The 12,500-nt window shown below is 39.6% G+C and overlaps 3 protein-coding genes and 1 long non-coding RNA gene across 7 annotated transcripts in view; 1 reads left to right on the forward strand and 3 right to left on the reverse strand.

Moving 5' to 3' along the window:
* Positions 1 to 8,783, reverse strand: part of LOC137993524 (synaptotagmin-6-like) — a 16,600-nt gene extending 7,817 nt beyond the window's left edge. Inside the window, exons 1-2 of one of the 3 annotated variants that reach the window (XM_068839439.1) lie at positions 8,644 to 8,783; positions 346 to 615 (exon numbers count right to left, since the gene is read on the reverse strand). The gene's annotated coding sequence lies outside the window, so the exon portion shown is untranslated. Of the gene's footprint in view, positions 1 to 345; positions 731 to 834; positions 1,011 to 8,643 lie in introns of those variants that run through there. The other 2 variants (XM_068839438.1, XM_068839437.1) reach the window with 2 other exon arrangements.
* On the reverse strand, positions 1,155 to 5,885 carry LOC137993525 (protein STPG3-like). Of its 2 annotated transcripts, none has more exons than XM_068839440.1 (7): positions 5,546 to 5,885; positions 5,361 to 5,425; positions 4,623 to 4,769; positions 3,841 to 3,921; positions 3,546 to 3,695; positions 3,211 to 3,336; positions 1,155 to 2,426 (listed from the first exon to the last, which is right to left on the reverse strand). In XM_068839440.1, exons 1-7 carry the CDS (start codon positions 5,737 to 5,739, stop codon positions 2,299 to 2,301), a joined length of 891 nt encoding a protein of 296 aa, XP_068695541.1. In that variant the 5' UTR covers positions 5,740 to 5,885; the 3' UTR covers positions 1,155 to 2,298. The 2 variants fall into 2 exon arrangements, with proteins under 2 accessions (XP_068695541.1, XP_068695542.1); XM_068839441.1 differs by having other exon boundaries at positions 3,546 to 3,669; positions 3,836 to 3,921; positions 5,546 to 5,880.
* On the forward strand, positions 8,323 to 11,514 carry LOC137993529 (uncharacterized). The gene is made up of 3 exons (XR_011121881.1): positions 8,323 to 8,333; positions 8,469 to 8,548; positions 9,216 to 11,514. It is a non-coding gene; the product is annotated as an uncharacterized lncRNA (long non-coding RNA).
* A 116-nt stretch (positions 11,515 to 11,630) lies between these two features.
* The window catches only part of LOC137993523 (uncharacterized protein C05D11.1-like), a 24,632-nt gene continuing 23,762 nt past the window's right edge, over positions 11,631 to 12,500 (reverse strand). The window contains exon 22 of the mRNA XM_068839436.1: positions 11,631 to 12,500. This exon is cut by the window's right edge and continues 756 nt beyond it. The gene's annotated coding sequence lies outside the window, so the exon portion shown is untranslated.

Below are 12,500 nucleotides of genomic sequence, written 5' to 3' on the forward strand. Positions count from 1 at the left end.
CGCAACATTAGTTAATTCTCCTGTTAAATGCAGATTTCCGGGATCGACGCATCCAATTATTCAACGTACAGTGCCATTATAAGAATAAAATTGAAGAAATATTTGAAAAAAAAACATGACCAACGTGCTTGGCCTTCTGTTATCTGATTAAAAACATTGCGAACAATACAGGCCTTACGCGACACGACATTTGTGAAAAACAACAATTTAAAACACTCTGGTATCAATTTGTGCGATCCGTTGCTAGAATATGTGCAAACAGGTATAGCAAAATTTAGGCCAGAAATCAAGTTTAAACATGACCAATCAAGACCGACTAAAATCAAGTAAAGCTCCGATACTTACCTAAAATAGACCTTGCCTTTTGCTTCCGTCGAATTTCATCTTCTGTTTAATGTCACTCCGGAAATTTCTCCAAGTTTTCTGTGTAAATTAAAGCGCTTTCCAATGTCCTGATCCTGATGACACACTGGCCGTTTTGCAGCTCACTAACTCTGCATTCTTGTAACGGTCACATCATGCATGATTCAATAAATCGCGGTCCAGTACTTTAAAAAAATGCTTAACCCCACACCTGGCTCGTTGTCGAGTCTTTCACCAGTCCTACAAATAAATCTAAAGGAAAAGATGCCGAGTAAATTGATCAGTGGACAAGAAGCTCCAAGATGCGGTATTCAAATCACACCAACGTTTAGCTATATCCAACGACCTTTGTCTACTTGAGGGAAGGGAGCTATATTGAAAAGTAATGTCACGAATTATGCATATTCACAAACGAAATAACAAAGGACAAAACTCTGAGGAATTTGGTGCAGTAGTTATAAATTCCCATACCTCGAATAAAATGGGCTGTGAATAACTTTGTCAGTTGTTTTTTTGTTAAGTAGGGGTTCGTTCGTTTTTAGTGTATGCAGTTCACGCGTCATTAGTCATAGATTAACGGAAATTTCATACTGTCACAGAAGTTTATTGTTTAAGTTAACTGGACTGTAACAGCATAGTTTACAATATCGGCAAGCACAAGCCAAGCCTCATGTTACTGTGGAAACCTAGTCGAATTAAACTCCTACGCCATTTCGATTCGAGCTGAATATTTGGTGCTTCATAGCGTAGCTAACAGTTTGTCACGATGTCCGAAAAAAAGGAGCAAGAGAAAGTGTCATCTTCTTTTACTTTTATTCACTTCCTCAATTCATTTATATGTCAGCCGATGAACAGATTTTTTTGTTCGAAGTACAAATTGAATTATGTTGTACAGTAAAGCCTCGGGTGTTCGGAAAACGAAGACATAGCAAAGGAACATCGAAGACCCGGAAAACGAAGAACACCCAGAAAGAAAATTATTAGTTCTTGTTGTCACACAATGCACCATAAATGACACACCGGCCATTGGAAACAACAGGAAAACAACAGAAATGATGCATTTTGCCATTTACTGTTTGGAATGCTGTATTTCTTTTAGGGGGTCTTCGTTTTCTACATGTGTAGAAACGAAGAGCCTTTGGAAATTCACTGAAAAAGACTCAACAGCCATTGTAAACAACAGGAAATCAACAAAAATTTTGCTATTTACTTTTAAAGATGTTTTTTTTATTGGGGTCTTCGATCTTCGCTTTCCACACACCCGTTCATTCTCCTGTCAAACAAAATTGACTCATTTGTTTGTAGCCGTTAACGGCTGCGAAGGAGACTATTTGTAGATCAGCTCCTGGCTCTTGTATAATGCATAACTAGTCATCTCACGTAAACATATCGAACACCTAGAAAACGTCTTGTTACATTTTCATTAGAAGCGGAACATACATTTGTAGTCCTGTCCTTCCAAAAGTCAATAAATTCAATGTAATATGTACAGTGTGCTATCAAGTAATTTAAAGGGTAATAAAGAAAATGTTTGCCTTTGTGTATTAAAATACTTCTATCAAGGATATAATCGCATATAGTAGTAACTGCTGTGCGTAACCACATACTCTGTACAGCAATATTTTTTTATTATTGTTAATGGCATTAAACATTTTAAAAAATGGTCTTTGCTTATCATAACTTTAAAATACTTAAATCTTCATTTTTTAGCCACACTCTGCTTCAAATTTCTCAAAATACACTCTAAGTGCTTACAAGTGGTTCTAACATATTACACTGCTTTCATCATTTTCAGGGAAGTTTGAAAATAAGGGCGAATCTTCTCACCAAAGTCATTACCAAAGAGGTAATTAGAATAACAATAATAGTATTGGGAAGATCACTGACTGCTTCCTCCGTTATTAACAATAACATTGAATTATAAGTTAATAAAGATCAGAAGGTACAATTTTGGGTGATCCCAATTTCTCTTGGTGATCTTGAGAGAGTAAAGGCTGGAGCACATCGCTTGGTGCTTGTACAGTACACTCGTGGATTGTACGATCCAGGCCCCGGGACGGGTTCTGTTGAAGACACAGCAATAAGAACAATGAGCCACTTGGAGAAGAAATTAACTTAAGAATCAGTTACATTGAAGGGGACAATTAGCTTTTGAGTGGATGTTGAGGCTAATAAGCCACTGACTACAGAGCCAGCCCCCACTGCAAAAGTTATCTGGGGCTGGTTGTTTGAAGACTGGTTAGTGCTAACCGTTGGTTAAGAGGTATCAAAACCTATGTTTCCATGGTATTTAATGCTGGTTAGTGCTAACCATGCTTCGAGCAACCTGGGCCTGGAGTTAGACAGAGTAACATCTATTAAGGGTGCGTTCGATTGACCCCATTCCGGAACAAGAATATGCGGGGTGATGATTTAAAACGGTATGTCTGGCGTTTTGAAGCAGCAAGGATAATAAAGATATGTTTAAAATAGCATTTTAGCAGGTGTTTGACAATTTTAATGTGAATCTCTGTAAAAACGAACGATTTCTAACTTCTATTCCATGTATTCCTATTCCGGAATATGGTCAATCGAACGCACTTTAAGTCTCACTCCTAGGGGTCAATGCATTAAGGGTAATTGATTAGTCCAGCCCAGGTTGCCAAAAGCATGTTTAGCACTAACCAGCATTAAATACTGTACCAATTTTGGAGAAATTTTCTTAGCGATGATAAAAGAGGACAAAGCCATTGCAGTAGAATAATAGATTGTACAGTACAATGCATGAATATTGCAACTTAGGCTGTGCAATTCCCACTTTGCACAAATGGAAACAAGGCTGTAATGTCTACACAAAAACACACTGACCTCTTGCCATCCAGAACACAGCACCACCTCTTCTTCCTTGCTGGATTGTAAATGAGGGCGATTTAGTCATTAATTTATCCTTTCGTTCATTATTGTACTGGTTTGGAGCTGGTTCGTCTTCTGACCCTGTTAATAACCAGAGAAAGACTCACCTCTTAGTGACATTCCATTGTGTAAAAACATTTGCATGCGCACAGAGTTATAACAGCTGAATTCCCGTAACAATATTATTGCGGCCACCACCTTGTCTCAGAGGGCGCCTCAGATACTGTGTTCATTATAATGTACCTTACATGATACCTCTAAAATCTTGGTGCATGAATTCAACAATATACCTTTCTTGTTTATGCAGAACTCCAACCTCTTGCCAAAGGTATGTGAGGGTGACTGATGCAAAAAGAGCTGTGGACTTCCAACAGTTGTTCTTGCAGAGTAATGTGCGGGTGATGGCCACTTAAACTGCAAAAAGAAAAAAAATACACATACTTTCTGCCTTCATTATTAAATTTTACTGTAGAGGAATAAAAATGCAGTGTGCTTACTATAAATAATATTGTTTTTTAACTGTCTCACAAAACATCTACAAGTAAAATGTCAGCAACCTCCACTGCCAAACACCACTCACCCTACCATCAAAATTTGCTCTGTAAGTCCAAATGTCTGGACTAGCAATCCACTGTTTGCTCCAAGCTACCCGATCCCCTCCTTTAGCTGTACATAAAGAAAATAAAAATTATCCCAGGTAGAACTACAAAAGTACTATTGCAGTGAAGTCCTATAGACCTGCAAAAAAAGAATAGTACATTGTATCCCCACCTGCTGTCAGATACAGCTTTCAAATGTTTAAGTTTTACCATGTTGAGCTGCAAATTGCACACAGCATTTGCAAGTACCACTAGCTATTGATATTATTATTTATCAATGCTCGCCAGATAAACACCATTGAAACCACTTCAGTTAATCCATTGATTCCGGAACTGCCCCCCACTGACAAGCAAAATCGTCTGGCGTTAGACAGAGAAAAGTCTATGAAGTTCTGTTAACCCTTTAAGCCCCGAGGGGTTCCCCATTGACGAGTAAAATCGTCTGGCGTTAGACAGAGTAAAATCTATAAGTGCCATTTGGCACTATCGGGGCTGAAAGGGTTAAACAGGGACATAGTTTTTTCACGCTGTTAGCTTAACCCTTTAAGGCCCGAGGGGTTCCCCATTGACGAGTAAAATCGTCTGGCGTTAGACAGAGTAAAATCTATAAGTGCCATTTGGCACTATCGGGGCTGAAAGGGTTAAGGCTTTTACTCCCTGTAGAGACATGTTCTTCACTTTTCTGCACAGCAACATTACCCATATCAATGGAGAACCACCCCATGGGAGTGAAAGAGTTGAAAAAGTGTAGCAAATTGGCTACAGTACCTTTTTCTGGTTGAGTTTTTGGTCTCATGGTATAAGACGGTGATTTTGTTCCCCAAGGAAGACCGGAAGGTGGATCATACGTTGTTGGTTTGGGGCCTATCAAATCCAGTTGTAAAGGAGGACGTGATTGCAAGCATTCCTCCAGACCTAGAAAGAAGTTTGTATAGGTAATCACATGATTTCCAGTGCAATTTGGAAAAAATGAGCATCAGTAAATACTTTCAAGACTACAAGTTGCACTTGCGCAATTAACATACATGCAAAAAGTTCATCTTTATTGCACTAATTTCAACTATCTGCAGTGATTTCACTTTTCTGCACTCTGCTTGGGATTAATTAGGGTGTTCTCAACCAATCAAAATGCTGACAGTTTTGCATGTATATTAAATATTACAATGATTATGACATTAATAATAATAATTAGTAAACAATCATATTATTACTGTAAAAAAGAATCGGTATCAAATTTATTATATCAAATGACCTCTTAAATAACTGACTGATCAGGCCTGAATTATAGCTACATCAGGTTGCAGAATTAATGGTCACCTTCCTTGGGCGTTATTAATTTACCTAATATCTCACACACTGCAGCCCACCTTCCCCCTTATCAATGCTGCTTGCCTCACCAATTTTGTAATCTGTTGTAGATGCAACAATTTGCTGGTTGATGAAACTTAACTGATGCTGCATGTAAATGAAAGCTCCTACATATTAAATGACTGGTTTTAAGTTTACTTGCAAATGTCTCCTCTTTCTTTTCTTCGAGAAACGTGCTTGGAGCTTTCTTTGAACGTTCCCTCCTGCAAATGGTAAATTTATGGTAACCTGCTTAATAATTAAGCTCTCTATTTCAAATCAAAATGTAGCAAAGTCCAGACACTCTGATCAGCAAGGAAACGACAGAAAACTGACAAACTCACCTTCCAACCAAGCTAACTGTGGTCAATTTGGCGGGAAGTCTAGCACGATACGTCCTGGAAATCGTTCCAATTTGTGACGTGATAGCGGGAAGCGAGGGAATGTGATTTTTGGCTTTGATGGGTAATGGCGCAAAAGTGTATGTTACTTTAGCCGCCGGCTTTGCGGCTTGTGAAAAAGAATCTGAGGCTGACATCAAGTTTTATCTCTACTCTGCATTTTCCGATGGTGGAGAAACTTTCGACGTCTACGCGAGTCAAAAAAAAATGGGATATATGTTCTTCGCAAAGTGAGCAATCGTCAACCATCAACAAGGCCTCGATAAGTGTCGCTAAGGAAATCACGTGATCGTTGAAATATAGAATGGAACGGATTCGTGATAAACGGAATGAACTGTTTGATCTCGCAGAAGCAAATACAAAGGACGTTTTTCAAAATTGGTTTGAAAAGGATGAAAGAGTAAAGAGACATAAATTATAAGGTGAACGAACATCTCTATACATCTATGTCTTCCAAAAGAACAATAAAAATAATAATTACTCGTGTATCACATCGCGTGGAGAATTCATTTGTGCGCGAGGAACGAAACTCCTTTGCTGCAAGATATTTCTTTTATCTACTTGATGGAGCTGAAATCGGGAATTTCTCAAATACGAGAGCAATCATTCATATGCAGGTTCGAGTCACTTAAAGGACATTATAAGACCACTGAACACTCTTGGAGTTGTAAGATTTTCTCTCCCCTCAAATTCCGAAACACTTCACGCCATTGCGTGACATTTCCGAGAAGACCTGGGTCCACAGCCATCCCATGATGTCACACGCTTTTACGTTCCTTTCTTGTGGAAAATGTTTGCGCCTTTAGCATCGTGCTTACCTTCGTGGTCTGCGTGACATGCGCGAAAAAATGCGCAGTAGCAATGGGCGCGAACGTCCTTAAGTCTGTTCAAATATAATAAGTGCTACACGGCCAACGTTTGCAAAAACCTAATCCTTCCTTGTACTTGTACATGTTCATTGCCGTGACTTTAACATCTTCAGTTCCCACGGCCTGCTCCCGTCTGACCTTGTAGCTCACTCGGTAGAGCAGCGGTGATTTAACCCGAAGGTGGTGGGTTCAATTCCCACCCTGGTCAGAGTTTTTCTCTGTACTTGTGTGGGCCCATTTCCATCAGTAGGGCTAGCGCTCACATGGTTCATATGGAGGGGTGGCGAATGGTACCTGGAAAAACGTGGGTCTCGGAAAATTTTAGCCGGATCTCGAAATCTCGAAAGGGTTTTTGATAAGTCTCGAAGTCTCGTTTTTGCATGGTTTGTTTTTACCCTTTTTGAATCTCGAAACTTTTTACCAAGGAGTCTCGCGCTCAACTAGGATCTCGGCGTCGCGGCGAGTCTCGGATTTTAACATTCGTCACCCCTATATGGGGTAGAAACATAGCACTTTTCATTACACTCTAGTCAGTTAAGTCTGTTCAATTCAAAGGTTAACCTTACACGAGTTAGAAAAGGCACTCCTTTCCTTTTAGAAGATCGGGGATTTTTTTCACTCGAAAACCATCAAACCAAAAACATATAGGCGCATGGTGGCAGATTAAAGGGGTGGAAGAAACACAAGAAGAACATGGGAAAGGTGAGCACTAATATGCGTGGCAGGTGTTCGAAAAGGAAGAGGTAGGGAGAAGGAGAACGGCAGGAGAACGACAAGGGCGCACGTGGAAGAAGGGAAGGAAAAGCCTGCATTTTCCGTTCAACCACTAATTAATATGCAAACATAAGCCAGCTGCGAAATCTTTAACTGTCAAATGACATCGAATCAAAACGTTCACAGGAAAATTGCGCCAAGCAGGAATGTTGTTTACTGCGCCATTATTTCCAAAAAATCTCACGGCGGAGAGTAGTGCGAAAACAAAACACGGTCACCCGAAAAGAAGTTGACTTGTGGAATGTCTCGACAAAATCCTTCCCCTTCTCAACAAAATCCTTTCCATTCCAGGACTGTCAATCCCCAAAGTCTTCAAACATTGAGATAGGGATGATAGATGACGTCAAATATTTGCAAAAACAAAGTACACTGTCTCACAAGATGGATATCATTGACCTTTCTTGTTCTTAGTCCGGTTCCGGATGCCATATTCCGAATTCGTCCCTTTCCCTATGCCCGATCATGCGTGATCAATCCAGGCCTCAGGTCATCAAAAAGCTTAAGCACGCGCGTTTTTGAGACGCGGACGGCAACCGGAGGTGAGTTGCTTTTCCTTTTAACTTGTCTTCACACAACCAAATTTACATTGCTAAGTATCTTTTCTCCATTAGAGATGATTAGTATGAAAATCTGGGAGATACCACTGTCCTGGCATCGCACCTGAAATGTTCTCTTCCGGTTGCCGTCCGCGTCTCAAAAACGCGAGTGCTTAAGCTCCCTAATAAAATGCTAATTGTTGGTCTCTGTTTTGGATTGTTTAGCGTCAGTTGATTAGATTCGTTTCGTTGAGTTGTAATCTTACTTTCTTTACGTGTAATCATTCAAATACAAATGATCGAAATAAATGCCCGTTTACGCGTATAGTAAGTAAATTCAAAGGAATTTTCCGTTAATCCTTATTCGTAACCAATTAAAACAATAACGCCTTGTGCACGCATATTCTGTGGCCCAAAACCTTTTATGAATTTCATCCAAATTTTTAATTTCGAGGGCTGTCTCGAGGAAATGCTACAAAGGTCTAAGCAAGAAAATTTGAACCGTTTCAAGATTTGTAAGGAAGTATATCAAAGGAGAGAGTTCAGAACCAAGTAAGATTTACGCACAGGTCTCATTTCATTTTGCGCACGCCCCTTAGTCCAAACCAACACTGACTTGCGTCGAAATCCCAACTTTAATTTTTAATCAGCCGATTGGGCTCTGAGTTTACTTATTATTTTTTTAAGGTTCTTCCTTGAGATTTGCAAACAGAGAAATTATGCAAGTACGCATGCACGGAGACGACGATTACAGTTGACTCTTCCATGTACGTCCTGAGCTATCAGTAGTTATAGTTGTTTGTGTTTCCGAGTTCCATGTTCATCGTCAATATTACCCAGATCTGACTTTTTTTTCACTTACCTTTTTGTTGTCTCAGCAGCACAATTTCTTTTAATCTTGCTTAAATCAAACAGAACCGTAGTCTTAAAACGCCAATATGCGAACTCAAGCGAAACATATGGTTACCGCAAGGTTGATTTTTTTGTCTTCCATAAAATCAAATCAAATCTTTGAGGCGCAAAATTTCTGGACCATAACGAAATGTGTTCTATCTATGCTTCACTAATACTGGCCCAGCAAACGAGCATAAGTTTCCTAGTTTTTCGTCCTAGTCCAGATCGACATATCGCAACGGTTATACCCTCCATATTGCAGTCAAGTTAAGGCCGGATTTTTTCAAGCCTTTTGACAACTTCCTAACTAACCTAACAGCGAAGATAATTTTAGGCTTAGCATATGTCACATCCGCAAGTCATTACCATAACTTTTTTTGGTGCTCATAAGGCATGAAAAACTGTCTCGATCTGAATTTTCCCTCCAATGATTTCCACGCTCAAAACGCAAAAACAATATAAGTTTGTCATACTTAAAGACCTTTGGGCGTTGCGATCAGTGGTGTACTAAAAGCTCTTTTCTATTTATGTTCTTTCCAGATCACCGAAGCGCACGTTATTTCATATCAATTCAGGGGGTTTTCATCTTACGTTACAAGCGTTTTTCGCGAAGTATGAGGGACTCTACGAAGTCTTTTTGCCTTAAGTCTTGCGGAATCTGGTGGGTGCCACCAGACATTCGACATACAGTCATCGGAAAGATTTTCATAGCACTCGAGAGGATGATTTTCAGCTGGGCTGGAAACGTTCGGTCATTTTTATTGAGCCAAGTTAAGCAATCTCGCAAGGAGCAATTTTGGAGTTGTTTGCCTGTATCCTTTTAGGTATTTGGTATATGTAATTGTTATTCACAACTTAAAACAAATGCATTATGCAACAATGCTGGCCTTTTGCCATAACACATCGCGCTTGCGACCAGAATGCATTGCTCTGTGAAGAAGCCTTGCAATTGGCCTTATCTATTATCGTACATGTTTGTGCAGTGTTCCTCACTTCCGGTGAGGTTTGCTAGGGCGTCCGTACATTTTTAAGTGACGTCATCAAAAAATTATCAATCCTTTTGACATTTGAGTTTATCTCGTTATTAGAACAGCTGAAGACTTATCTTTTTACAAATTTTCAGTTTGATAGGGTTTTTTGTCTTGTGATAAAGCAAGGTTGAATTTCTAAGCTTTTGCGTGACACGATATTAGTTAAAAAAAAGTGACCTATCCGCTGAGATTTTGCCATCTGAACAGGCCTTTGATAAAAATAAGTACTCGCATAGGTGTTTATGAGCCCTCAGAAGATGACTACAGGCTTTTTATAGCAAAACGCGGTGACATATATGTTTTTGTTAGCTTCCCGCCGCCATATTTGTGCCCCTCAGAGGGACACAAACATGGCGTCTCCATGCAAAGCCTTATACATTGGAGTGAAACATTTCTTCGAATATCTCCCTCACGGAACATCGCACAGACCTGAGCCTTTGCAAGACTGTTTGAATATTCATCTTCTATTATCTCTTTGATTTTTGACTTTATTGGTTTTGATGATGGTGTGACAGTGAAAACCGGCAATTAGGAAAGGTGGAGGAAGATTGTATTATCGATTTTTTATTATCCTTTTCCTCCGAGGCAGAGGGAAGTATTCGCTGGAGCATCTAAAGGAAAGCAACTGTTTACACAGAACAGTCATCGATATCCTAAAGTGCTACTATGGCCAAAAAATCAATTCTTCGTTTTCTTTGGATTTCAAAACTATGTTAATTAAACACTCGAGTGACCCAAGTTTTAAGCCTTGATTAAAAAACAAAGCACCTGTTTATTTATATTTATTTATTTATATACATTATTTATACAGAAATTCCATTTCAGCATAGCTGGTTTAAATGGAGATCTGTATTTACCCTCCCAACCATGATACATCACAGAAGACAGACCACAACACCGGCAACTACATGCCCTACTCTTTGTGACAAGTGTGCGGGTTCTTTTACTTTCCACAGGATTATGAACATTGAAGGGTTGTGAGACGGGACCTCCGGCTTATCATCCTTATCCGAGAAGACTAGAGAGTCTAACCATTTGCAGATGTAATTACAAAGGCAGCACTTTCTCCTCAGTTATTTAAAGACCCTGAGTGTTGGTCCGGCCGGAGTTGACCTCACGACCTCCCGCGTGACAGCCCGTGCTCAACCAACTGAGCCAACGGTGCGCGATTTTAACTAAAATTTTCATATTTAATAGTCCACTACTGCTAACTTTGAAATCTTTAGAGAGCTGGATCGAGGAAGAAATGACGTCAAAGACTCACTAGTCTGAGAACGCAATGCGTGTGTACGCGACTAAATAAATATGCAAAATGGGAGTTTCGGGCTTCAGACTTTTAAACTCGTGTTTTGCACATAAAATAAGCTGCATTCACACACTGGAATTTTAAGCCAATGAGTAAATGACGTCACTTTTCCCTAGATCCAACCCTCTGACGTCCAATCTAAGACTCAAAGTAAACAGCCCTTTGGATCAAAGCTAGAAATTGTGCCAGTCAGGTGTAAAGCAAACACACTTTCAAAATCTAAGGAAAAAAAGGAAGTGATTTTTTTATCACAGTAGTACTTTACAAAATCAAAGTACAAACGATGCCTTCCCCTGAGAAGGTTTTGGCATTTGTTGCGAGAATAAAAACGTGGCGAGCCAGCGCTAGCCTGGACCTTTCGCCTAGTTTTGGAAAGCGAAGAAAATGTCCTTGAAACGAGGTCGGATTCTGTTGGATGAGGGCGTAACACGCCACAATCATTTAAGGTCGTAGCGCAAGGGAAGTTTTGTAAACAAAAAAAACACGATTCTGAAATTCGTTTATTTTAGGTACAAACGCCTTCTTTGCGAGAGTGTGCCGTGCAGAGTTACCCTTTTCTATCCAACACAGTTCGCAGGTTCCTGAGACAAAGTATCAAATACCTCAGTTCATGGAAGAGAGTGTCACAAATTTATTCATTCTTTATTACTGCTGCTTTTGTTTGGAAGATTTACAGGTAGGCTGGGCACAAAACAGCATTTTGTATTTTTAACGCGTTTTTTTTTCACTGATTTGACAACCAAAGATGAGGGATGCTGCTAAAGTTTGGTTTCGTCTACAAACCGGCGACATTTTCAAATTTTAATAAAAAAATTAACAGAAAGACCTACCTACAGTATAAAAATCAATTAAATATTCATATTTTTATTTTTTCAATTGTGAGGCTGCCAAGCCTGGATTCCTTAAAAAAATCCATTCAGAACTAATTTCAATTTTTTTTATTGCGCGGCTTTTCATGTGAATGTGTGACCTGAGCCACGGAAGTCAGTTCGGGATCACTGGAGTTCGATAATTATTGCCGGATAACCAGTTTCATTTGCCGAAGTCATTGTTTGTATTGAGTGAGCTACATTTGTTCTCTTCTCTGTTTGAATTTTTTTCTCTTTAATATTTTTGGAACTTCTTCTGGAAATCTTGATTTTATTTCATACAACCTAAGGTGGAAATAATTTTATTTCTCATGAAGCTATTGTCGGGGTCAAACGTTCCCGGAATGTGCAAGCTGTAAACTTAACTTGTGTATATGACTCGATGGCAACGGTTGCAGCAGAGGATACCTAAACTTCGAGCCAGGATTCGAGCTAGGATCCGAGCCAGGATTCCAGCTAGGATTCGAGCTAAGATGAGCTTTCTCCGCTATTTATTCTCGAGTCTCTCGGTTAGGTTAGGTCTCGAATCGGTTAGGTTAGATCTATTTAGGTTGGTTCTAGTCTAGTTAGGTCTACTTAGGGTTAGGGTAGGTCTTGGTTAGGTTAGGTTAGGTCTTGG

The sequence above is a fragment of the Montipora foliosa genome, chromosome 2, assembly GCF_036669935.1.
Source record: "Montipora foliosa isolate CH-2021 chromosome 2, ASM3666993v2, whole genome shotgun sequence".
NCBI classification, from domain to species: Eukaryota; Metazoa; Cnidaria; class Anthozoa; order Scleractinia; family Acroporidae; genus Montipora; species Montipora foliosa.